This window comes from Rhinopithecus roxellana, chromosome 10 (genome assembly GCF_007565055.1).
Source record: "Rhinopithecus roxellana isolate Shanxi Qingling chromosome 10, ASM756505v1, whole genome shotgun sequence".
In the NCBI taxonomy this organism is placed as follows: Eukaryota; Metazoa; Chordata; class Mammalia; order Primates; family Cercopithecidae; genus Rhinopithecus; species Rhinopithecus roxellana.
The window spans coordinates 54,088,775-54,116,378 of record NC_044558.1 but is presented as its reverse complement, the minus strand read 5'-3'; the positions used below and the strand labels follow the sequence as shown (position 1 = coordinate 54,116,378).

Genomic DNA, 27,604 nt, shown 5'->3' with positions numbered 1-27,604 from the left:
GCACTATCTGATCACCTGGGAGCTTACCAGAAATCCAGAATCTTCAGGATGAATTAGGAGGTCTGCTTGAGCCCAAGAGTTCCAGGCTGCACTGAGCTATGAGTGTGCCACTGCACTCCACTCCAGCCTGGGTGACAGAGCAAGATTATCTCTTAAAAAAAAAATTAATGCAGATTCTTGGGCACCACTGAAGATTTACTGAATCAAAATCTGCATTTTAACAAGATCCCCAGGTGATTCCCATGCACTTTAAAGTTGGAGAACTGCTTAACACAACTTACCATCTTTTTTTATCCTCACTAAAACTCTATGATGTACATCTAGCAATTATGCTTTAAGTTTTTATTAGTTCAACCATTAACGATCACCTATGTCTCTTATTTACCTAGTGGTAGTTATGGAAAGAAGAGGAGAAAAGATGTCATTAGTGTGCATTAATTAACATAAATTTATGTATGTTCTACATCCTGTTTTCTTCCTACTTTGCCAACTTTCTGTCTTAAAAAAAAAATAGACAATGGATTTCCATGCAGTCCAAATAACTGAGATGAACTTTGGGAGGCTGAGGTGGGCAGATCACCTGAGGTCAGGAGTTCAAGACCAGCATGGCCAACATGGTGAAACCCCAACTCTACCCAAAAAATACAAAAACTTAGCCAGGAATGGTGGTGGGCGCCTGTAATCCCAGCTAATCAGGAGGCTAAGGCAGGGAGAATTGCTTTAACCCAGGAGGCGGAGGTTACAGTGAGCCAAGATCCTGCCACTGCACTACAGCCTGGGTGACAGAGTGAAACTCCATCTCAAAAAACAAAACAAAAGTAATAATAAAAAATAGGCAGGGTGCAATGGCTCATGCCTGTAATCCCAGCACTTTGGGAGGCCGAGGCGGGCGGATCATTTGAGGTCAGGAGTTCAAGACCAGCCTTGCCAACATGGTGAAACTTCGTCTCTACTAAAAATACAAAAATTAGCAGGGTGTGGTGGCATATGCCTGTAATCCCAGCTACTCAGGAGGCTGGGGCAGGAAGATCACTTGAACCCAGGAAGCAGAGATTGCAGTGAGCCGAGATCATGCCACTGCACTTCAGCCTGGACAACAGGAAGACTCTGTCTCAAAAAAAAGTAATAATTAATTAATTAGATGAAAAAAGACAGGTACAGAGTTAATATGAATATTACAAAGGATTCCCAGGGCAAAGAAGATAGCCAATACATAAAATGAAAGGTACCAGACTGCTATGGTAGAAGCTGGGCCTAGACATAATTAAGGTTTTTCTTCAGTACTCATAATGCTCACTATAGCCCTACTCTCTCTTCCATCCTATACTAGCTCTTGGTAGGGATCCCATAGCTGGAGCCATAGGTCTTCCCTCCATCCCAATGGACAAACAAAAGAGATATTTTATGCCATAAAAAAACAAAAGAATTAAAGTGTAATCAGAGTAGTTCCTTGGGCCAGGAATAACCTGTATTTTGCTTTTCTATGAGACAGCATGGTAGTATAACCTGCTGCTCCTGAAAGAATACCCCTTAGAGATTTTGCATCCTGGGAAATCATTGAGTCCAAGGATGAAAGTAGACCAGTACAGACTCAGGACAGGAAGGGGTGGCTAAGAAAAAAAGGGAAATAAATGGCATGCAAAACCATCTCATTAGAAAGAGGAAACTGAGGAGTTAATTGCTGATACCTGAAAACAAGAAATCCAAACAAGAAAATAATATGTTCATTAAGAAAGACCACGATATATCTATAAAACTTTTATTAAAATTGGAATTAGAAACTATACCAAAAACTTTAAAAATACATAAGACATTTTTTTTTTCTTACAGAAAAGAGGGTAAAAATAAGACCCATGGCAAAGAGCCATCCTTGATAATTTTGTTCCTTTCAAACATTCATGAACATTTAAATAAAATTACAAATATTTAAACAACCCTAAGGTATTACCCACAGGCTAAAACTTGCCAGTAATTCCTTAGCCCCTGCTATTTCAATTCCACAAACATGGAAAATTACGGCAATTGTAGGCTGTAACAGCTTCTAATATTCACATTTTCAACTATTTGTTATGTTGTCATAGGAATGTACTCATGCTACAGGCAAATTCAGAGGTGATTTCACCATTTTCAAATTATCATCAAGAGTGTGAGAGGAAGATGACACACACGTGGGGTGGTATGGAAATCCAAAGCCCCACATTTTGGAAGTCTGTGACCACTCCCATCCCCCACTAAAGCTATGAGTTGGTGTTGGCATGAATCTGCTTTGCTTATTCCCAGCAGGCTCTGGCTCGTGTCACATAAGGCACAAACATCCTTTTCAAGGTAGTAACCATCTAGAATCCAACTCAATTGTAACCTGAATCCGTAAGCTTAAATCACCAAAAGACATCACTGGGTCATAATTATATAGGTTCCCCTAAAAAAAAAAAAAAAAAAAAAAAAAACCATTTTTGCTATGTAGAAACAGAAACAAAAGGTTTAGGTGCATTTGCCTTGTTCAATGGATATTTCATATGTTTATTAATTGGTTTCAGTTAATATGTAATATGAAGGTATGATAAATGTGTCAAACTGTTCTCTTGTTTCAGATACAATTCTTGGCATTTCAATATAGGTTGTTATCTCATATGTCAGACTTGAGTCCAAAGAATACCAGAAGGACATTTAATTTCCTTTCCTCCTACTTCCTTTCACTACTCAATTCAAAGAAAAGTTATGAGTACACAGCTAGGAACCATTTTTACGTAGGCATCCATCTGAGCCCATCTTTTTTTTTTTTCTAAAACAACAAAAAGACTAAGGACAATTACATAATGCATTCCCAAGCCTTTTATGGATATCAGGACCTGGGGGGACTATCTGGCCTATTCATTCACCAAAATTCTATTATACATGCCAAAGGTTAAAGGGAACACCATCAGTGAAGAGACGGCTGGGTCCTAGAATAGAATCTATTAGCATAAAATGGAACAGTGGGACCCAAAGAGCTATCATCAGCAAAATTCCCTTTGTAACAGACATAAAAATCATGAATTTGAGGGGAAAAATAAACTAGTTTTGGTGGGATGCAATGGCTAACAGGAATTAATTAGAAGGTAACAAAGTTAGGCCGGGCACGGTGGCTCAAGCCTGTAATCCCAGCACTTTGGGAGGCCGAGACGGGCGGATCACGAGGTCAGGAGATCGAGACCATCCTGGCTAACACGGCGAAACCCCGTCTCTACTAAAAATACAAAAACTAGCCGGGCGAAGTGGCGGGTGCCTGTAGTCCCAGCTACTCGGGAGGCTGAGGCAGGAGAATGGCGTAAACCCGGGAGGCGGAGCTTGCAGTGAGCTGAGATCCGGCCACTGCACTCCAGCCCTGGCGACAGAGTGAGACTCTGCCTCAAAAAAAAAAAAAAAAAAAAAGAAGGTAACAAAGTTGCTAAATTTTCCTTGTTTTTGATCCTGTGTTCTGTTGGTCTCTTGAAGCAATCTAAGTGGGAAAGGAAAGTGAAAGAGAAATGTTTTATGCCAGCTGCCTCTTGTATTCCCATTAATGGGAGTCTCTACGTTAATGCTCTACATAATTTGGTCAGACTGATGAGAGGCAATAGATTTCCAATGCCGATGAGATCCGGAGCCCTGGAGCCCATTTACGGCTTGACATTTGCCGAGCAAGATGCTGATATGGCAACAAACATGGCTCCGATGTCCAGCTTACCTCATAGTTATCCCTTCAATCCTTCTTGATGAGATTGGTCTGAGAGATGAGACTGTACTGAAATCACAAGAGCTATAACTGCCAGAGAAAAATTAAATGGGGTCTTCAAGTAGTGACTGAGCCAGCAAACTAAGTGGCCAAGAGGGAGACAAGAGCAGCTCCTAAAGAAGGTTGAAGTCAAGCAATCTCCGGGTACACAGACGATCTGAAGCATCCGAGCAGAGCCACAGGCAGGCAGGGCAAGGACACACAGCATACCAGAGAAGCACCGTCCTTCACTGTCTGAGAGCAACTCTCTGCCTGCAGAACCAATTGCCATCTCCACTGCCTACAGCTCAGGTCTCCAACTACCAGACAGGGAGTAAAAAACAGTTTGATTTTACTCACCTCAAATCTAAACACGGTGGAAAAAACTGATCTAGAGATGGAAACTATATTTCATGGGGGTTTATTAAACAGAGAAAGAAGAGAATCTTTCACAATTTCACAGTGTTTTCTCACTGAAATAAAGATATGATCAGGAAAAGTCACCCTTAGAGGCAAGCTATCACCTCCCTAAGTAGGGGAGGCACCAAAATCTCCAGAGAATCCTGAGACCACTTGCACAAGTTTAATTATTTTTTAAAATAAACTTATGCTTAAATATGCTAGGTCTCAATTTCTATAAATAAGGTAAAAAATAGTATATCTCAGAAGTTTTAATAGTTCTTTGTAGAGAGATAACATTTTACCATGTACATAATTCACAAGGATATAAAGGTTTCCCAATGTAAAGTTCCTTTTACCCTTCAACTGTAACCCATAGCATCTGCCCAAATACTGCTCATTTTTCACTTTCTACTATATGTCTCTTTCCTGCCAACTGAGGTAGTTGTCACTTTAGGACAGTTTAAGGCTGTGGAAAACACTGGCGGAAATAATCAACTGCCCACCTGGAGGGCAGTCTCAGAGCTGAGCCTTTGGAAGTCTGCAATGGAGCCAGGCCTTTCAAAATTACCCACGCTAAATGGCTGGTCTAAAGGAGTCATTACGGCTTTTTAAAAAACCATCTGCCTTTTTCCATGATCATGGTGAGCCAGTAAGTCTGATGCTGTCCGCTTGCCATGACCATCTATTTTCCTGGCTAAAGTAATTACAGATTTTTCCAGGGTATGAGGGTGAAGACTGCAAAGAAAAAGAACCAAGTAAATGACAGACACTTGAAAATTTGCTTCCTCACAGATGACACTGCTGGTTTATAAGGGGTACTCTGCACTGGCAAAATAATCTGAAACTAATGCTACTACAACAACAGGCAGCATAAATCTCAGGTCAGAAGTGCAATCACAAATAAGTGTAAGTTCATGGAAACTTGACAGCTGAATGAGCACCCCAGAGGCATGAAGATAACCTGGAGCCTATTTCCTGGCAATGCAAATTGTGGCTGCTGCATAACTACAAATTCTGTATCAAGAAACTACATAGTTCCAGGGCTTAAAAATTACCCAGATTTGGGGCAGTATGGGTGATGAGAAAAGGCTGAAAGGAATGGACAGAACATGTAGACAATGGAAGGGAAAGGAAAAGGAGATAGTTTCTTGATTTCACAGCAACTCAAAGATATGTGACCCAATGATAGGAAAAATGGAGAACTTGTAAAAAGCATCCAAATCCCCTAAACAAGATGACTTCTCCTAGCTAGCAGGAATAATGCTACTCTGAACATACATAGTTCACAGGTAAGGGAACTGATCCTTCCTGAAAGGGCAAAGGCAGGGCAAGGAAGAATGGGAAGAGAAGAATATGAATGTTTTTTAAGATGGAATTGAAAGTTGAATATAATAAAAAGCCCAACACACCTCACCTGCAGAAGAGCCTACAGGTATGTTCCTAAAGACAAATAGGACTTTCCATCATATGTATGAGAACTAAATCAAAGCTTAAAACAGCAGCTCCTGGGGTTTTAATGGATAATCCATATTAATAAATATGTAGAGGCCTAGGGGGCGTGTCACTCTGGAGCACTTGCTGGTTCTGGAACATGAGTTTGTTAGGTTTTAAAAAGACATTCATTTAAAAAACAAAACAATAAAAATATATTTTCCTCCCAAAACAGTTAAATCAATAATTATTCTAAAGTCACTGAAATAAAAGTTAGAGTGAAAGAGGCTCAGATTTGTGGATTTCTCTCTGGAAGATGCAGCCTATAATCAAAAAGCATTCCTGCACTTAACAGTTCTTACTTTGGAGAGCCAGTGAAAGAAATGCCACGATTGGCCGGGCGCGGTGGCTCAAGCCTGTAATCCCAGCACTTTGGGAGGCCGAGACGGGCGGATCACGAGGTCAGGAGATCGAGACCATCCTGGCTAACACGGTGAAACCCCGTCTCTACTAAAAATACAAAAAAAAAAAAACTAGCCGGGCGAGGTGGCGGGCGCCTGTAGTCCCAGCTACTCCGGAGGCTGAGACAGGAGAATGGCGTAAACCCGGGAGGCGGAGCTTGCAGTGAGCTGAGATCTGGCCACTGCACTCCAGTCCGGGCCACAGAGCTAGACTCCGCCTCAAAAAAAAAAAAAAAAAAAAAAAAAAAAAAAAAAAAAAAGAAATGCCACGATTGAATCAACTTTCAAAAAGGAACTAGAATGCCATGCTAGCTGTGGCCATCCAATTTCTCTGGGAACATAAAAGTGGGCTGTTAGCTTAACCAATGGGAAGTGAACTACCACAGCATTCACTACCTTATCCACTCTCCTTCCTCAGGGATCCCATAGAGACCTCCCATTTCCAAAGGGAGGCCTTTTTAGGCCTCTTATTTCAGTGGGAGAATTTCTACCCTATCTCACTGTTTCAAAGGGTTGAAAGCAATTGCACAACACACGCAACAGGGACCAAGGCACCAAGTCAGTCCACATAAAGATAACTGACCACCACCTAGGTTAGAAAGTTGTTCTGTGTGATAGCAGGACACCGAGAATATGAGTCCTCCTCCTCAGAGGATGCTTCCTCATAGATTTCATCCTGGGCAATAATGCTCCCTAATCCATACTCCTGCTCATGGACAGAAACTTCATTTGGCGTGAGGTGGGAAGAGCCTTCCACAAAGTCAGCAAATCTGAAAGAGAGAAGATAATACTCGTTAGAAATATGCCTTCTGTCCTTTCTGGTTTTCTTTCAAAATAAGAACAAATTAAAGCCTTCGATATGCTCACAACACAAATTATATTGAGTCTAGCCAACATCCTTGTCCTTACTCTGGCAGGTAAGTACACTAAAGCATGAAGTTAAGGAGAAAAGGAAAGCTGGGATCATAAGCCAATACCCCTGCAACTCCATCCTGCTTAATAAGCACTTGCCTATCCTTTCTAATTATGAAAGTGCCAAGGTTCCTTTAGTCATCTGTAATCCCGATAAGAGAAGATTACGGGGCATTACACAGTTATTCAAGTTTATGGCCCTATAAACTTTATGCCATCATGATTCCAAATTGAAGCTTCACATACTCATTGGTACAGTTGTCCCCAACTAAAAAGTGGGTGGAGAGGAACCCTACCAACTCAGAGAGTAATGCAAAACTTTCAGAAAGGAAACTTAATATGGTACTGGAGTCTTCCCATCTTAATGCTACAATCAAAGCTAGAGTAGATAGTTCCCTGAGGAAACAGGTTACTGCTTAATGTGTGATTATATATCTACCTTTCTCTTGACTACTTGAAGATAACAGGAAAACAAAGGTCACAAGTGCATGATTCTCTAGAGGTACGATCTCTGGTAGAACTCAAAGTCGCAATTACCCTGATAGATGCTTGGCATATCTGGCCAAGAGTGTACCTTTTTGGAGACTGGATTCGAGAAACAGTCTTCCAAGCAGAGCAGTCTGGACTGTTACAAAATTCTCGGAGCTCTTCTAAAGCCTTTCGGGTTTCTACCTCTCCTTGTATCCGATATTCTTCTTCTGTCAGGAGACGAGGGGGGACAGGCTTTTCTGCTGCCTTATACACCTTTCTGTGCTCACCAAAATAACATTATGAATCATTAATCAGTAATCTTACTTCTAGCTCCCTTCAGTGGGCCAAGCACACAGCAGACAGACTGAACATTAAGAGTCATCACTCCTAAAAATTCCATAGACATCTTTAGTTATAATGAACGCCTGACATATTAGACTATGAATGACAACTCATAGGCGACAGAGCGAGACTCCATGTCAAAAAAAAAAGTGATACAATTTGCACCACCTTGTGGTAACAGGAACACATGACATTTTACTAGATGTTTTTATTTTATATAAAATGACTAGAATAAAAATATAAAAATGCCTATAGAAAGTGAAAAATTATTTAGTCAATATTATCCACTAATGTGAATTAACTCATTTTATTTTTCAATAAATGATAAAATACTTATTTTTTAATAGATGGGAAAATAACAAGAAAATTATAAGATTGTGGTCCTAGCCGGGCGCAGTGGCTCACGCCTATAATCCCAGCACTTTGGGAGGCCAAGGCAGGCAGATCACCTGAGATCAGGAGTTGGAGATCAACCTGACCAACACGGAGGAACCTGTCTCTACTAAAAATACAAAATTAGCCAGGCGTGGTGATGCATGCCTGTAATCCCAGCTACTCGGGAGGCTGAGGCAGAAGAATCGCCTGAACCGGGCAGGCAGAAGTTGCAGTGAGCCGAGATCATGCCACTGCACTCCAGCCTGGACAACAAGAGCAAAACTCCGTCTCAAAAACAAAAAGGCCAGGCACGGTGGCTCACGCCTGTAATCCCAGCACTTTGGGAGGCCAAGGCAGGCGGATCACAAGGTCGAGATTGAAACCATTCTGGCCAACATGGTGAAACGCCATCTCTACTAAAAATACAAAAATTAGCTGGGCGTGGTGGCATGTGCCTGTAATTCCAGCTACTCAGGAGGCTGAGGCAGGAGAATCGCTTAAACCCGGGAGGCGGAGGTTGCAGTGAGCTGAGATTGTGCCACTGCACTCTAGCCTGGTGACAGAGCAAGACTCCGTCTCAAAAAAAAAAAAAGATTGTGGTCCAATAACTTGATTTCCCAAACTGAAGGTATCACCTTGAATATCTATAATAGACAACTTCAGGATCTAGGAACATTCCATATTTATTTTGCAAGGTGACAAAACATGTTACGAATTACATCTTAAAATAAGACTAAGACCTCCAGAGCAATCGGAAACCCACTGAGAAATAGTCTGAAATGGGCCGGGCGAGGTGGCTCACACCTATAATCCTAGCACTTTGGGAGGCTGAGGCGGGTAGATCACCTGAAGTCAGGCGTTTGAGACCACCCTGGCCAACATGGTGAAACCACACCTCTGTTAAAAATACAAAAATTAGACAAGCATGGTGGCACCCGCCTGTAGTCCCAGCTACTCGGGAGGCTGAGGCAAGAGAATCACTTGAACCCAGGAGGCGGAGGTTGCAGTGAGCCAAGATCATGCCACTGTGCTCCAGCCTGGGTGACAGAGCGAGACTCTGTTTCAAAAAAAAAAAAAAAATCTGAACCCAGGAGACCTCAATGAGCATATAGTATAAAAGCGATACAATTTGTGGCCAGGTGTGGTGGCTCACGTCTGTAATCCCAGCACTTTCTTTTTTTTTTTTTTTTTTTTTTTTTTGAGACGGAGTCTAACTCTGTCACCCAGGCTGGAGTGCAGTGGCCGGATCTCAGCTCACTGCAAGCTCTGCCTCCAGGGTTCACGCCATTCTCCTGCCTCAGCCTCCTGAGTAGCTGGGACTACAGGCGCCCGCCACCTCGCCCGGCTAGTTTTTTGTATTTTTTTAGTAGAGAAGGGGTTTCACCGTGTTAGCCAGGATGGTCTCGATCTCCTGACCTCGTGATCCGCCCGTCTCGGCCTCCCAAAGTGCTGGGATTACAGGCTTGAGCCACCGCGCCCGGCCTTAATCCCAGCACTTTCTAATTCAAGCACTTTGGAAGTGCCTCAGCACTTTCGGAACCCTTGACATTTGAGGTCAGGAGTTCGAGACCAGCCTGGTCAACATGGTGAAACCTACTAAAAATACAAAAATTAGCTGGGTGTAGTGGCGCATGCCTGTAATCCCAGCTACTCAGGTGGCTGAGGCAGGAGAATCGCTTGAACTCAGGAGGTGGAGGTTGCAGTGAGCCAAGATCACGCCACTGCACTCCAGCCTGGGCGACAGAGCAAGACTCCATCTCAAAAAAAAAAGTGATATAATTTGCACCACCTTGTGGTAACAGGAACACATGACATTTTACTAGACATTTTTTATTTTATATAAAATGACTAGAATAAAAATATAAAAATTCCTATAGAAAGTAAAAAAAAAAAAAAAAAGACTCGGGAAGGAACAAAAGCGGAAGTACAACACAATGACTTTTCACTAACGAAGAAGCTCCCAGGTCAACACCTCTGTATCCTCTTGCTGCAACTGCATCCCACACTGTACCTGTCGATATTATTAAGTTACATTGCCTTTCAGTCACCTGTAGGTGATGTACAGCCACTGAATAGGGTATTCCAGGTTCTTAGTACACAGAGCAATGATGATAATGGCAAGGGCAATATGTGGTATCTGGATGCCAGAATACATGAAACACAGGCCCATTAGCTGCAAGGTCCAGGTCAGCAGGTTGATACTTCGTTCATTCTCCAAGGGCCCATACTTGTAACACACTGCAAAACTCATGAATCCAACAGTGAGGACATAACCTATGAGAAGAGTTATCAGAAGACATTCTGTTTCATCTATACTTGGTAAAAATAATTTGTGTGGGAAGCAGTAGTAAATTTACTATATAGCACCAATTGAACCAGGAAATCAGATTTTTACTTAATTATTCACACTTTTTTCTTAGAATACATTTCTCTTAAGTTTCTATCCTTTCTGCTGTCCTAAATTTATTTGGTTGAAACAGAACATTGAAGTTATATGTCGAACAACCCTGAAATAGTCTATTTTAAAAACCAATATATGGAAATCCAGATTAATCACCCCTCAAAGGATAAATCAAAGGTTACTATCTATATGACCAAGGATTTTTACTTTGTAAATAAAATCTACAGCAGTTCATTCAGAAATGAAGGAGAAAAAAATTTACTGCAGAGTCCTTTACTTAAGGTCCCCAAGTATATTTAAAATATGATTCCATTAAAAAGGTCAATTTACAGCTTTTCAGAGAGATGTTTATGGTGTAAAGAAAGGTATATTTATGAATACCAATAAATGAACATCTTCTCCTTAACAGCACCATTCTAATTTAAGAGAAGGTGATAATCGTAGAGGGGTTAGAAATAGGTGAAAAACTATGATTTTTAAAAGTTTTAAAAAATGACATGAACTATTAAATCCCATAAGCAGGTAAAATCTTTTCATGATTAAATTAACTGAAACAGCCTATAAACATACAAAAGGAAAGCAAAACTGACAATACTTACTTAAAAGATACTGCCAGTAACACCTCCAGATCTCTTGTAAATTTTTAAAAACTAGTTGAATGAGGTACAGAGAAAAAGACCAGCCTCCCACCAGGATGACGTAAATGGGACTTTTCTAAGACAGAGAGTAGAAGTGAAAGCAAAAAGTTACAACAGGCTTTCCATACATAAAAGAAGCAAAATGGAACTATGATTTTTTTAAAAAAAAATTCAACCTACTCAAAATGCACAAAAAACACTTCTCTTAAAAAGATGTCCTTTATACTTAAAATGGTACAGTCTGCAAGGAACACTGGGAAGATGAGATGCTAAATAACTTAAAAACCTGGCTATATAATTAAAAAACAGGAAGGAGACTTTAATCCCCCTCCGAGCACAGGATTTTATATAAAAAGAAAGAATTTGTAATCAAGCTTCAAGTTTCATCGTGGAAAGTACCTTTCTGAATCAAGGAGAGTAGGACATTGACTCATCAGCCATCAATACACATTTTCAGTTTTCTAAGATTACCCAGGAAAACAGTCCTTCAGCTACCCAAATTCATTCTAGCTGCACATGAAGATTCTGATACTTACCTTAGGCATAAACTTAGATAGTATAAAAATGATGATTAGTAGAGAGGCCACAATTCCCACACTCATCCCAGTGGAGTAGTAGAAAATTTGACTTCTGCAGAAAAAAAAATGTATTTCATGACCATATGTATATATTTCATACATAGTACTGTTGAAACTAGGACAACTAACCTAGCCAAAAGATTTTAAAAGGTACAAGATTAGAGCAGTACAAGCAAACATCAGAAACATTTCCAATTTGGTTCCAGACCACTGCAACAAACCAAATACTGCAACTGCAATAAGTAAGTCACACAAATTTTTTGGTTTCCCAGTGCATATAAAAATCATGTTTACCCTATATTAGAGTGTATTAAGTGTACAACAGCATTATGTCTTAAAAATATATATTCCTTAATTAAAAATGCTTTGCTAAAAACTGCTAAAGATCATCTATGCCTTCAGTGAGTCATCATTTTTTTGCTGGTGGAGGGTCTCACTTCCATGTTGATGGCTGTTGACTGATGAAGGTGGTAGTTTCTGAAGACTGGAGTGGCTGTGGCAATTTCTTAAAATACAATGAAGTTTGCTGCACTGGCTCCTCCTCCTTTCAAAGATTTCTCTAAAGCATGCAATACTGTCTGATAGCATTTTACCACAGAACTTCTTTCAAAATTGGAGTCAATCCTCCAACAGCATTAACCCTTAACAAGAGAATCACCCCTCCTTTGAAGCTAGGCACTGACTTCTCTCTCGCCATGAAAGTCCTCAATGGCATCTTCTTCCAGTATAAGGCTATTTTGTCTACATTGAGGAGCTCTTTAATTGTAGCCACTTTCAACAATGATCTTAGCTAGATCTTCCAAACAACTTGCTACAGCTTCTATATCAGTGCTTGCTTCATCTTTTTTTTTTTTTTTTTTTTTAAGACAAAGTCTCACTGTGTTGCCCAAGCTGGGGTGCAATGGTGTATCATGGCTCACTGCAGCCTTGATCTACTAGGCCCAGGTGATTCTCCCACCTCAGCCTTCCAAGTAGCTGGTACCATGACTGACTTTTTTGTATTTTTTGTAAAGGCAGGGTTTCACCATGTTGCTCAGGCTGGTCTTGAACTCCCTGGGCTCAAGTGATCTGCCCGCTTCGGCCTCCCAAAGTGCTGAGACTACAGGCATGAGCCACCACGCCCAGCCTACCTTGCACTTTAATGTAATGAAGACAGCTTCTTTCCTTAAATCTCATGAACCAAGAACCTTCCTTCACTAGCTGTAAACTTTTCTTCTGAGGCTTCCTCACCTCTCTCAGCCTTCACAGAATTGAAGAGAGTTAGGGTCTTGCTCTGGATCAGGCTTTAGCTTTAAAAAAGTTGTATCTGGTTTAATCTTCTCAACAGCCAACTTAAAACTCTCCTCATATCAGCAATAAGGCTGTTTCACTTTCTTATCACTTGTGTGCTGCCTGGAGTAACACTTTTAATTTCCCTCAAGAACTTTCCCTTTGCATTCACAACTTGGCTAACTACTCGGGACAAGAGGTCTAGCTTTTGGTCTATCTTGGCTTTTGCTGTCCTCACTAAGCATAATCAGAGAGATTGTATTGTATGACGCTTCCTTTCACTTGAAGACTTACTATCTACTCTAAGGTTATTAATTGGTCTAGTTTCAATATTGCTGTTTCTCAGGGAATATGGAGGCCCAAGAAGAAGGGAGACAGGGGAATAACCAACTGGTGCAGTTGTTAGAACACCCATGACATTTACTAAGTTCACTGTCTAATATGGTTTGGCTGTGTCCCCACCCAAATCTCATCTTGAATTGTAGCTCCCATCATTCCCACATGTTGTAGGAGGGACCTGGTGGGAGATAATTGAATCATGGGGGGAGTTTCCCCTCATACGGTTTATCATGGTAGTGAATAAGTCTCATGAGATCTGATGGTATAAGGGGTTTCCCCTTTCACTTGGCTCTCATTCTCCCTTGCCTGCCGCCATGTAAGATGTGCCTTTTGCATTCTGCCATGATTGTGAGGCCTCCCCAGCCATGAGGAACTATGAGTCCATTAAACTTCTTTTTCTTTATAAATGACCCAGTCTCGGGTATCTTTATCAACAGGATGAACTAATATAGTGTCTTACATGGACATGTGGTGCCCCAAAATAATTGCAGCAGTAGCATCAAAGATCACTGCCATGGATCACCATAACAGTTATAATCACATGAAAAAGTCTGAAATATTATAAGAATTACTAAAATGTGACACAGAGACCCCCAAGTGAGCACATGCTATTGGGAAAATGGTGTGGTAGACTTGCTCGACCCAGGGTTGCCACGAACCTTCAATATGGAAAGAAATGCACTATCTGTGAACCACAATAAAGTACAATAAACTGATGTGTGCCTATATTTGCCCAAAACTTGAGGTCAGAGAACTGTAGAGACTGACGCTATGTAGTTACTATCAGATTATGAAGATTAGTATTCAAGGGCTTCCCTCATATATTTCCCAATAATGAGCCTCTGTGTAATGTCCTATTCCCATCTCCATCATCTCTCCCAACCCGATTATTATTATTTTTTCTTTTTTGAGACAGGGTCTCACTCTGTCACCCAGGCTGCAGTGCAGTGGTGTGATCACAGATCACTGCAGCCTCAACCTCCCGGGTTCAAGTGATCCTCCTACTTCAGACTCCCAAGTAGCTGGGACTACTGGCATGCACAACCAGGCCTGGCTAATTTTTGTATTTTTTTGTAGAGGCAGGGTCTCACTATGTTGCCTAGGTTGGTCTCAAACTCTTGGGCTCAAGTCATCCTCCCCCTTCAGCCTCCCAAAGTGCTAGAATTACAGGTGTGAGCCACCACAACCAGCCCCTCATTCCAGATTTTTTTCTACCAGTTATTCCTCCCTCACTGTTTCTCTCAGCATCCCCAAAATAAGGAACAACTTCCAGCAACCCACTCCAGCCCAACTTCAAACTCCAATTGCTAATCTTTCATTCACTACTCCACAAATACTTTTTACTTGTATACAAACTTAATGCTGATTTTACCTTCACTCAATGTTTATTTAGTTAGCTATATATTTTCTTCATATTTGTACATGTCAGTCTCACCTGTCTTAAATAGTAGGTTACTAAAGGAAGAAAATGAATAAGCACTTGATTTTTTTTTTTTTTTGAAACAGGGTCTCCCTCTGTGGCCCAGGTTGGAGTGCAATGGTGTGATCTCGGCTCACTGCAACCTCCACCTCCAGGCTCAAGCAGTTCTCGTGCCTCAGCCTCCTGAGTAACTGGGATCACAGGCACATGCCACCACACCCAGCTAATTTTTGTATTTTTTGTAGACACAGGGTTTTACCATGTTGCCCAGGCTAAGCAGTTGATATTTGTCTCTTTTTTTTTTTTTTGAGACGGAGTCTCGCTCTGTTGCCCAGGCTGGAGTGCAGTGGCGCGATCCCAGGTCACCGCAAGCTCCGCCTCCCGTGTTCACACCACTCTCTTGCCCCATCCTCCCAAGTAGCTGGGACTATAGGCAACTGCCACCACGCCCGGCTAATTTTTTTGTATTTTCAGTAGAGATGGGGTTTTACCATGTTAGCCAGGATGGTATCGATCTCCTGACCTCGTGATCCACCCACCTCGGCCTCCCAAAGTGCTGGGATTACAGGCGTGAGCCACCACACCCAGCCGATATTTGTCTCTCTATGTCTGAACAAAATGAAACTCATCAACCCATGGACCTGTAAAGATGACACCTTAACACACTACTTCTAGCAATGGAAAGGGTGATGATGTTCCATTTCACTATATTGGCTAACTCCTATCAACCTAATGATGGGCCAACCTAATGTGGGAATTTCATTATTGTCAATATTGTTCAAATAAGAAAAAACAAAAATCATAATACACATTAAAGTATTTTTTAAACTATCCAAGCAGGCAACAGCCAAGCCATAAAGATCCTGGAAATGGGAATGGCAGTACTTAATACTTATTATAAAACCCAAGCAGGATAGGTATGAGCCGTGTCATTCTACACACTAGCCTTGGAACCTACCTGCTCAGCAAGTCTCCACAAAAAAATAGCATAAGTCCAAGAAGGAAAACAAGAAAGAGTTTGGGATCAAATCCTGAAATAAATAAAGATTTTTGCTTAATAAGGGAACAAAACAGCTTAAGGCATTATAGAATAAAAGACAATGTTGGCACTACTGGTCAGCTACAGTAAAAATAAATGCGAACAGCCCACCTAAAAAGCATTTAAATTCCACCTAAAGCCTGGGCACCCTTCCAATGTATAATTAGGTCTCTGTCTAACCTGTATTTGCCTGATGATCTTACTTTTATTTCAGCTAAGGTTAAAAGAAACTCAAGCTTCGTTTTGGACAAAGCTAGACAGTACCATCAGCAATTCATGCAGTCACCCACTAGGGGTCTCTATCACTCTGGCTTTCAAGCTTTTAAGTCACTCACAGTCATGGAACTCAGCAGATTTGCCCAGAACTGTGGGTCAGGGCCTTGTGTTGTTCTCTAACTGGCCGCTTTTCTTGCCCAACAATACCACCTACTTCTCTTTGCTACAGAGCACTGTGCTGGAAAAGCCTACACGCAAATACATCTCACTCAGGACCGGGGGGCCCTAGCAAAGGCCCCTCAGTGGCATACCAGATACTCCCACAGCTTTCACATTCAACAGCTCTACGGGAGGCCCACAAACAGAACATGAGCAGCAGGAATCAGTAAATGTAGAAGGAACGTCAAAAAACAAGCCAACCCTACATAACCAAAGAACCCTAAGACAAATGGAAGGGCACAACCTATTTCATACTAAACCTAGAAACATTTCTACTACTTACAACATCCCAGGACCCTGTGTAGTAACCAAGGGGAAACAAAGTCAGAGAGAATTCAACAGGATCCATCTCCTCTGAAACTTTCTCAGTCATCTTCAGAAAAGAGAAAATGACTCCCAGTTCCACTGAATAAGTTTTAAACTGCAGTGGTCTTCATCTTTATTTACAGTTCCATGAATACACTTTTTACTTGTGAATGATTAATATTCAATTTTACCTTTCTTCAATTTTTTTTTTTTTTTTTTTTTTGAGATGGAGTCTCTCTCTGTCGCCCAGGCTGGAGTGTAGTGGCCGGATCCCGGCTCACTGCAAGCTCCACCTCCCGGGTTCACGCCATTCTCCTGCCTCAGCCTCCCAAGTAGCTGAGACTACAGGCGCCCGCCACCTCGCCCGGCTAGTTTTTTGTATTTTTTAGTAGAGACGGGGTTTCACCATGTTAGCCAGGATGGTCTCGATCTCCTGACCTTGTGATCCACCCGTCTCGGCCTCCCAAAGTGCTGGGATTACAGGCTTGAGCCACCGCGCCTGGCCCTTTCTTCAATTTTTATTAACCATTCATGTCTTTAAATATAGGCATGTACACATCGGATAGTTACCTTTGTCTAGAAGTGTCCAGAAGGCAGAACACATCTATCTGATTTACTCTAAGAGTATTTGGCATATATGCTCAGGGCCACTAGCAGCACATTGTAATTACGAATAAAAGTCTTCACAGTTCCAGGTAAGGAAGTACTCAGAATTTCCTGAGGTGGAGTTTCAATTCTACGCCTAAAGTGTCTGATATGGGGTGAAGTCTCCATGAACTGTTTGGAGCAGTGGTATACTCAGGGTTATAATCAGAACCCAACTGGAGATGTCTTGGGCTGACTTCTCAGTCTCACTAATTATACCCTTCAGAACTCAGTCCTTATCACTACAGAATCCATCAGAAAAACAGAGGTGAGACTTACTCCGGATCACAATGACACTGTACTTGGTGTCCTTCTCTATAATTTCAACTTTAAGGCAGGTTTTCGTGCTGTATAGACCCACGTTAACAGAGGTGTCATTCAATTTCTCCTTTAAAAAGGAGGAAAAAAAGTTCCAGATACTAAACTGCTCTAGCTCCTTCAGTTTATCCTCATTCTCCACCTGTGTGACTCGAACCAATTTGGAACTATTTACTCGGATCTGTAACACAAATAAAATCAGGATGAAAAAAAAGGAAGCAGGAATTTTAATTTTTCACAAATACAATTTTTTTTAAAACCCTCAGAGTAAACAACTAAATCAGTAATAGTGTCAGTTTTCCACAGGCTTATCAGAAATATAGAAATACAGAGGCTGAAAACATAATTGGGCAAGTAACACTGCACATGTTACAGAGACAGCTGTTAGAATACCTTCTTGTTAACACGATCTGAATCTACTATTAGGTCGTTCTGACCTAGAACGTAGAACATAGAGGAAAAAAGACTTCCAAGCTGAAAGAGTTATCAATACAGCTATTTATTAGAGATCACACAAAGCAAAGGTCTATAATATTAAGAAAATTGGGCCAGGCGCGGTGGCTCAAGCCTGTAATCCCAGCACTTTGGGAGGCCGAGACAGGCGGATCACGAGGTCAGGAGATCGAGACCATCCTGGCTAACACGGTGAAACCCCGTCTCTACTAAAAATACAAAAAACTAGCCGGGCGAGGTGCCGGGCGCCTGTAGTCCCAGCTACTTGGGAGGCTGAGGCAGGAGAATGGCGTGAACCCGGGAGGCGGAGTTTGCAGTGAGCTGAGATCCGGCCACTGCACTCCAGCCTGGGCGACAGAGCAAGACTCCATCTCAGAAAAGAAAAGAAAAGAAAAAAAAAAAAAAAAAAGAAAATTGCCAGGCATAAACTGCCTCAGAAAACTAAAAACATTTTCCATAATGACAGGCTGAGTTCAATCCATTGTCACAAGTCACTGATTATGAGTAAATGTTGGTTATAATGTGCCCCAGATGGAGTATCACTTTTTTATCAGATAATTTTTTTTTTTTTTTGAGACGGAGTCTTGCTCTGTCGCCCAGGCTGGAATACAGTGGCATGACCTCAGCTCACTGCAACCTCCGCCTCCTGGGTTCAAGTGATTCTTCTGCCTCAGCCTCCTGAGTAGCTGGGACTACAGGGTGCGTGCCACCACCCTCGGCTAATTTTTGTATTTTTAGTAGAGACAGGGTTTCACCATATTGGCCAGGCTGGTTTCAAACTCCTGACCTCAAGTGATTCACCCGCCTCAGCTTCCCAAAGTGCTGGGATTACAGGCATGAGCCACCGTGCCCAGCTTATCAGACTTTTTTTTAATAATTTTTTTAAAAAATCCACAAGTCGGTCGGGCACGGCCCCCAGCTACTCAGGAAGCAGAGGTTGCAGGGAGCCGAGGTCGTGCCACTGCACTCCAGCCTGGGTGACAGAGCAAGACTCCATCTGAAAAAAAACAAAATCCACAAGTCCACCCTATGTTTTTGATGTGAACAACAAATGCCCTTATCAGTAACTATGCTTATAACAACTATGACATTTCTGAAAGGACTCATTTTGTTCAATCACTGTTACTGCCAGACACTCCTGTTTGCCAGATGACTTAACAGTGTTATGAAACAAATGAGACCAAAGTCATTCTTCAGCTCTGGGGGTTTGTGAAATACCTCATGTAGAATCAGAATAGGAACAGCAGGGCAAAAGAGTTTACATCCTGATAGGCACATAACAGTTTCCAGCCCAAAGAAGGCATAAGGCCTTTAAAAAGAAAGAGGAGGGCTGGGTGTGATGGCTCATGCCTATAATCCCAACACTTTGGGAGGCCGAGGCGGGCAGATCACTTGAGGTCAGGAGTTTCAGAGCAGCCTGGCCAACATGATGAAACCCCATCTCTGCAAAAAATACAAAAAAATTGGCCAGGTGTGGTGGCATATGCCTGTAATCCCAGCTACTCGGGAGGCTGAGGCAGGAGAATCACTTGAACCCGAGAGGCGGAGACTGCAGTGAGCCAAGATGGTGCCACTGCACTCCAGCCTGGGCAACAGAGGGAGACTGCCTCAAAAAATAAAAAATAAAAATAAAAAAAGCAAGAAGGGTGTGTGTGTGTGCACACACACTTACTGCAAAATGAAGGACAAGAAAATGAAGCAGTTTCTTTGGGAAAAGGAGGGAAGAGGAAAGGAAGTTTACCCTGGAATACTGTAATCTACTTGAGGGAGCAGAGGGGAATACAAAGTAGGCATAAATGCTTATTGATGAAAATACAACTCAGGATAATCTCAACCCTAACAAGATTGTTAACATTTTTTTTAAGTATGTGAAAGGGAGAAAAGTGTCAAAATACTCATTAATCACCGACAGACAGAAATTTACAGAAGCTGCCCCTGCCAGAGGATTCCAAATTATTACCTGTATCCGTGTCCATATATCATGCCATTTTGGAATAAGCACATTTGTGTAACAGAATTGTTGGCTGGCACGCTTTTCACAAACTTGGGATTCCTGAAGCATGACCACATTTATATCAATTTCAGCTTTATGCAAAGAAAGGAAAAAAGAATTAAACATAACAAGCTAATAACTACAACTCATTTCATGAAAAAGATTAAACTAACCACTTTCCTAAACTTTGGGTTAAAACATTAGCCAGACTGAGAAATAAGGAAAAAAACTGAGAAGAAAGAAGAACTAAGGCAGAGTCTTATTTCTGTTGTTTAATTATTTAAATACTACACAGTCATTCAGTCAGACAAGTAATAATAAAAACTACTATTAAGTACCTATTAAGACAGTATGCTGCCAGGTGCGGTGGTACATGCCTATAATCCCAGGACTTTGGGAGGCCGAGGTGGGCGAATCACCTGAGGTCAGAAGTTTGAGACCAGCCTGACCAATATGGAGAAACCCCGTCTCTACTAAAATACAAAAACATTAGCCAGGCGTGGTGGCACATGCCTCTAATCCCAGCTACTTGGGAGGCTGAGGCAGGAGTATTGCTTGAACTTGGGAGGCAGAGATTTCGGTGAGCGGAGATCATGCCATTGCACCCCAGACTGGGTAACAAGAACAAAATTCTGTCTCAAATAAATAAAAAATAAATAAATAAATAAATAAATAAGACAGTATGCTGTCTCATTTAATGCTCCCAACAATGCTACGAGGTAAGCACTCTCATAATCCCTATTTTATAAATGAGGAACTGATGTTTAAGAAAGATTAATTTGCTCCAAAATCACACAAGTAGTAAATAGCCTATCTGAGATTCACCCCCAGGTCTGACTATGGTCTAGATATACTTCCTGTCCTATAAAGGAATAGTTAAAGTAAGCTAAAATACTCCATCTGTTGATTTTCTCTATCCCTTTCCTGAGTGGAACAGAATTGGCAAGTTTTTTCTTTTTTTTGAGACAGGGTCTGGCTCTGCTGCTCAGGTTGGAGTACAGTAATGTGATCATAGCTCATTGCAGCCTCAAACTCTTGGGCTCAAACAATCCTCCCACTTTAGCCTCCCAAGCAGCCAGGACTACAGGTACATGCCACCATACCCAGCTAGTTTTTTTTTTTTAGAGAGACAAGGTCTTACTATGTTGCCCAGGCTGGTCTTGAACTCCTGGCCTAAAGCAATCCTCCCACACTGGCCTCCCAAAGCACCCACAATGGCCTCCCAAAGCACTGGGATTACAGATCTGCCACCACACCCAGCGAGCATTTTTTTTTTTTTTTTCCAGACAGGGTCTCCCTCTGTCACCCAGGCTGGAATACAGTGGTGCGATCTTGGCTCATTGCAACCTCTGCCTCCCAGGTTCTATCGATTCTCCCACCTCAGCCTCCTGAGTAGCTGGGATTACAGGCATGAGCCACCTCAACTGGCTAACATTTTTTTTGTATTTTTGTAGTAGAGATGGAGTTTCACCATGTTGGCCAGACTGATCTAGAACTCCTAGCCTCAACTGATGCACCCACCTCAGCCTGCCAAAGTGCTGGGATTACAGGCGTGAGCCACCAAGCCCAGCCAGCAATATTTTTAATATATAGTACTTTAGGAGGATACTAAAAGATTTCAAGGTTGTTTCCTTCCAGCTGTTTTGTCTCACTTCAAGTTTTAAGAGCAGGCAATGATTACATGCAGTCCCTCTGATATACCAAAACAGAAGATTCTCCTCTCAATTTCTATTTAGTATCAGCTAATTCAAGGTTTAAAAGTGACCACTGTCCAGCCGGGCATGGTGGCTCACACCTGAAATCCCAGCACTTTGGGAGGCCAAGGCAGTCGGATCACTTGAGATCAGGAGTTTGAAACCAGCCTGGCCAACATGGTGAAACCCCGTCTCTACTACAAATACAAAAAACTCAGCTGGGCGTGGTGGCAGGCGCCTGTAATCCCAGCTTCTCGGGAGGCGGAGGCAGAAGAATCACTTGAACCTGGAAGGGGAAGACTGCAGTGAGCAGAGATTGTGCCTCTGTACTCCAGCCTGGGTGACAGAGCATGACTACATCTCAAAAAAATAAATAAAATAAAATAAAATAAAATAAATAAATAAAAAGTTGGGGCCATGCATGGTGGTTCACGCCTGTAGTCCCAGCACTTTGGGAAGTCAAGGTGAGGGGATTGCTTGACCTCAGGAGTTTGAGACCAACCTGGCCAACATGACAAAATCCCATCTCTACAAAAAGAAAAAAGAAAAAAAATATATGGCCAGGCATGGTGGCTCACACCTGTAATCCCAGCATTTTGGGAGGCTGAGGCAGGCAGATCACTTGAGGTCAGGGTTTGAGACAAGCCTGGGCAACATGGCGAAATCCCGACTCTACCAAAAATACAAAAAAATTACCTGGGTATGGTGGTGCACACCTATAATCCCAGCTACTCGGAAGGGTGAGGTAGGAGAATCACTTGAATCTAGGTGGCCGAGATGGTGCCACCGCACTCCAGCCTGGGCGACAGAGCAAGACTCCATCTCAAACAATTAATAAATAATAAAAATTTATACACAAAGATGTTCACAAACTTACAACACTGAAAAACTAGAAATACCACAAATATCCAATCAACAGTACAAACCACCAATATCCAACCAAATGTTTAATCCAGAAACATTAATAAAGATTTTTATCAGACAGATGATACGTGCCTGTAGTCCCAGCTACTTGGGGAGACCGAGATGGGAAGTTACAATGAGCTATGATTGTGCACTGCATTCTAGCCTGGATGTCACAGCAAAACCATGTCACTAAAAAATAATAAATGAAGGCCAGGCGTGGTGGCTCACACCTGTAATCCCAGTACTTTGGGAGGCTGAGGCGGGTGGACCACCTGAGGTCAGGAGTTTGAGACCAACCTAGCCAACATGGTGAAACCCCATCTCTACTAAAAATACAAAATTAGCTGAGTGTGGCTGGGCGTGGTGGCTCATGCCTGTAATCCCAGCACTTTGGGAGGCTGAAGCGGGTGGATCACAAGGTCAGGAGTTTGAGACCAGCCTGGCCAGCCTGGTAAAACCCTGTCTGTACCAAAAATACAAAAAACTAGCCGGGCACGGTGGCATGCACCTATAATCCTAGTTACTCGGGAGGCAGAGGGAGGAGAACTGCTTGAACCCTGGAGGCTGAGGTTGCAGTGAGCCGAGACTGTGCCACTGCACTCCAGTCTGGGCAACAAGGGCAAAACTCCATCTGAAAAAAAAAAAAAAAAAAAAAATTAGCCAAGTGTGGTGGCACACGCCCGTAGTCCCAGCTACTCGGGAAGCTGAAATGGGAGAATGGCTTGAAACTGGAATCAAGATCGCACCACTGCACTCCAGCCTGGGCAAGACAGAGCAAGACTATGTCCCAGGGGAAAAAAAAAAAGAAAAAATTAAATGAAGATTTGCCCATATATTGAAATGTAATACAAGTAAGACAACATTTATAAAGAATTTTAATGCCAGGTGTGGGGGCTCACGCCTGTAATCCCAGCACTTTGGGAGGCCGAGGCAGGCAGATCATCTGAGGTCAGGAGTTCAAGAACAGCCTGGCCAACATGGTGAAACCCCCGTCTCTACTAAAAATACAAAAAAAATTAGCCAGGCGTGGCGGCGGGCGCCTGTAATCCCAGCTACTCAGGAGGCTGAGGCAGGAAAATCGTTTAAACCCAGGAGGCGGAGGTTAAAGTGAGCTGAGATTGCACTATTGCACTCTAGCCTGGGCAACAAGAGCAAAACTCCATCTCAAAAATCAAAAAACAGCCGGGCGCGGTGGCTCAAGCCTGTAATCCCAGCACTTTGGGAGGCTGAGACGGGCGGATCACGAGGTCAGGAGATCGAGACCATCCTGGCTAACACGGTGAAACCCCGTCTCTACTAAAAATACAAAAAACTAGCCGGGCGAGGTGGCGGGCGCCTGTGGTCCCAGCTACTCGGAGGCTGAGGCAAGAGAATGGCATAAACCCGGGAGGCGGAGCTTGCAGTGAGCTGAGATCTGGCCACTGCACTCCAGCCTGGGAGACAGAGCCAGACTCCGTCTCAAAAAAAAAAAAAAAAAAAAAAAAAAAAAAATCAAAAAACAAAAAACAACCAACCAGGCCGGGCGCGGTGGCTCAAGCCTGTAATCCCAGCACTTTGGGAGGCCGAGACGGGCGGATCACGAGGTCAGGAGATCGAGACCATCCTGGCTAATACGGTGAAACCCTGTCTCTACTTAAAAATACAAAAAAAACTAGCTGGGCGACGAGGCGGGCGCCTGTAGTCCCAGCTACTCGGGAGGCTGAGGCAGGAGAATGGCGTAAACCCAGGAGGCGGAGCTTGCAGTGAGCTGAGATCCAGGCCACTGCACTCCAGCCTGGGTGGCAGAGCGAGACTCCGTCTCAAAAAAAAAAAAAAAACAACCAACCAAACAACAAACAAAAAACAAAGATTTTAAATTACATGGGAAAATTATTGTACTACAAAATCAAACGATAAAACTATCTCTGGTAACGACTGGCAGCCTCCAGGGAAGAGAACTAGAGTACTGACTGGATACAAATTATCAATTCATAAAAAATTAAAAATATGTGGGAAAAGATCAGAAGAAAATGTGCTATTTTAAAATAGATTGCTTCTGAATGGATTAACAGTGAGGTTTCTGCCTACTTCTTTATACTTAATTGTACCTTGCCAAATCATCTAAAATAAACATGCATTATTTTGGCCGGGCGCGGTGGCTCACACCTGTAATCCCAGCACTTTAGGAGGCCGAGGCGGCCGGGCGTGGTGGCAGGCGCCTGCAGTCCCAGCTACTTGGGAGAATGGGGCAGGAGAATGGCATGAACCCAGGCGGCAGAGCTTGCAGTGACCGGAGATCGTGCCACTGCACTCCAGCCTGGGTGACAAAGCGAGATTCCATCTCAAAATAAATAAACAAACAAACATGCATTATTTTTACAATCAAATTTCTTTTTTTTTTTTTGAGTCAGAGTTTCCCTCTTGTTGCCCAGGCTATAGTGCAACGGTGTGATCTCGGCTCACCGCAACCCCTGCCTCCCAGTTTCAAGTGATTCTCCTGCCTCAGCCTTCCTGAGTAGCTGGGATTACAGGTGTGCGCCACCACGTCCAGCTAATTTTATTTTAGTAGAGACGGGGTTTTTCCATGTTGGTCAGGCTGGTCTCGAACTCCAGACCTCAGATGATTCGCCCGCCTTGGCCTTCCAGAGTGCTGGGATTACAGGCGTAAGCCACCGCGCCCAGCTACAATCAAATTTTTCAAAAAAAAATTTCAGTGAGAAGGAACTCTCTACATTTGGAAGTACTCCATTCTAACTTTAGGTAACGTCTGACTTTTAGAAAGTTCTTCTCTAATTCCACGATTGCTCTTTGTAGCTGCCACCAGTCTATCAGGCAGTACTGAACAAATGTAACCCCGAGTTTACTCTTCTCCAAGCTAAGAAGTCTCTGTTCCTCTCCTCATTTAAGAAACTTAGAGACAGACTGCTAATTGAGTGCTTACTATGTAGGAGCATTTTTGCCTATATTTTCTCTTTTCTTCACAACTCACTACCCCATTTATTGAGAAGTTTATTCACACAATGGCCCTTCGAAAGCTATCCTGGGCCCTCTTCTAAGGATGCTGAGACCACCTTAAAGCTGTAAGGATAATCATCAAGTGGCAGCATGAGACAGGCAGGAACCAAAGGGAGAGGTGAAAGAGAGCGTGGTCAAATGTGGTGGCTCACTACTGTAATCCCAGCACTTTGGGAGGCAGAGGCAGGTGGATCACCTGAGGTCAGGAGTTACGAGACCAGGCTGGCTAACTTGGTGAAACCCTGTTTCTACTAAAAATACAAAAAATTAGCCGGCCGTAACGGCGTGCGTGCCTGTAATCTCAGCTACCTCGGAGGCTGAGGCAGGAGAATCGCTTGAACCCGGTAAGTGGAGGTTGCAGTGAGCCGAGATCGGGCCATTGCACTCTAGCTTGGGCAACAAGAGAGAAACTCCTCCGTCTCAACAACAACAAAAAAAAGCCGGGCACGGTGGCTCACGCCTGTAATCCCGGCACTTTGGGAGGCCCAGGGAAGTGGATCACGAGGTCAAGAGATCAAGACCATCCTGGCCAACACGGTGAAACCCCATTTCTACTAAACACAAAAATTAGCTGGGTGTGGTGGCACACGCCTGTAGCTCCAGCTACTCGGAAGGCTGAGGCAGGAGACTTGCTGGAACCCGGGAGGTGGAGATTGCAGTGAGCCTAGATCCTGCCACTGCACTCCAGTCTGGCGACAGAGCGAACTCCGTTTCAGGAAAAAAAAAAAAAAAAAAAAAAGACAGATGGTAATGTGTGTTTATGAGATACTATTATCTTTATTCTCTTGAGCGTCAACTTCCTCCAGTGGATTCTAGAAAACGTCACGTATTTTTGTTTTGAATTTAATGTTAAGGGGGTAGAAGGTTTTCAGAAACACATTCTAAATTTTCTGGATTGGAGCAGAAGTTTCCTTTCCAGTCCAAACGTCATTATCCAGCAGCAGGTACCAAATAAGTGGAATATAATGTAAGTGGAAAGTGGAACAACTTATAATTCACTTATAAGTGGAAAGTGGAATAACTCCAGTTCCGTTTTACAGGGCTGTTAAGAGTCAAGATCTTGGAAGGACGCACCGCCTCACGCCTGTAATCCCAGCACTTTGGGAGGCCAAGGCGGATGGATCACGAGATCCAGGAATTCAAGACCACCCTGGCCAACGTAGTGAAACCCCGTTTCTACTAAAAATACAAAAATTAGCCAGGTGTGGTGGCAGGCGCCTGTAATCCCAGCTACTCGGAAGGCTGAAGCAGAATTGCTTGAACCCGGGAGGCGGAGGTTGCAGTGAGCGAGATCGCACCACTGCACTCCAGCCTGGGTGACAGAGCAAGACGCCATTTGCGGGCGGAGGTGGGGTGGGGGGAAGGAGTCAAAGTTTTACAAGAGAAGATAGTAGAGATCACTGCATTTCTGTCAACCACATTCGTTCTGCCACCCGTGCCCTGCGTCCTGACCGAGCATAAGCTCAGATGGTGTTTGCTAATTTGACGAATGAATGAGATGGTCCTTTTCCCGCGGCAGCTCTGCCTGCCCAGAATGGTCCCCTGGTTTTCTCTTTTAACCGAGAAACTCGAAGGGGCCTCTGCGGCGCGACACAGCCCCCAGGATTGCTTCTCAATGAGTCTAGGCCTCCCTTCCTGTCTCCGCCAAAAGGCTTCAGGCTCCTCCCCACTCCGGGAAGCTGCCCCAGCCCGCTCCAGGGCCCAGACCCTCAGCCCCGACGCCCACTAGCCCGCCACGTTTCTTCCACATTACGCCGGCGCCCCTCGGTAGAGCCACCGCCCGTCTGCAGAGTAACGGCCCGCGCCCTCCGGACAATCCCTTTTCCAAAAATAACCCCCTCGGCACCCGCCCCCTTGGCAGCTGCTGCCCGGGCGGTACCTGTGCCGTAGACCAAGCAGCCGGAGAGGATCAAGAGTAGCCGCACTGTCCCACCGCCCCCGACACCCCAGCCCCAGAGCCCGGGACCAACTGCCGGCGAGACCGCCACTTTCATTCCTCCCGCCATGGTTGCCTCAAGCCGCCTCCTCCTCACGTGCCTTACCCCGGCA

At 43.3% G+C, this 27,604-nt stretch overlaps 1 protein-coding gene across 4 annotated transcripts; it reads right to left on the bottom strand.

Annotated features, from left to right (window-relative positions):
• Window positions 1–96: 96 nt before the first annotated feature.
• Window positions 97–27,604, bottom strand: NEMP1 (nuclear envelope integral membrane protein 1). 4 transcript variants are annotated; one of them, XM_010388999.2, is made up of 10 exons: window positions 27,435–27,604; window positions 19,929–20,053; window positions 17,477–17,696; window positions 15,731–15,803; window positions 11,703–11,796; window positions 11,128–11,242; window positions 10,176–10,401; window positions 7,514–7,687; window positions 6,617–6,797; window positions 97–127 (listed from the first exon to the last, which is right to left on the bottom strand). In XM_010388999.2, exons 1-9 carry the CDS (start codon window positions 27,559–27,561, stop codon window positions 6,617–6,619), a joined length of 1,335 nt encoding a protein of 444 aa, XP_010387301.1. In that variant the 5' UTR covers window positions 27,562–27,604; the 3' UTR covers window positions 97–127. The 4 variants fall into 4 exon arrangements, with proteins under 4 accessions (XP_010387301.1, XP_030795291.1, XP_030795292.1 ...); XM_030939431.1 differs by lacking the exon at window positions 97–127 and adding an exon at window positions 1,746–2,419 and having other exon boundaries at window positions 6,611–6,797; XM_030939432.1 differs by lacking the exon at window positions 97–127 and adding an exon at window positions 1,746–2,419.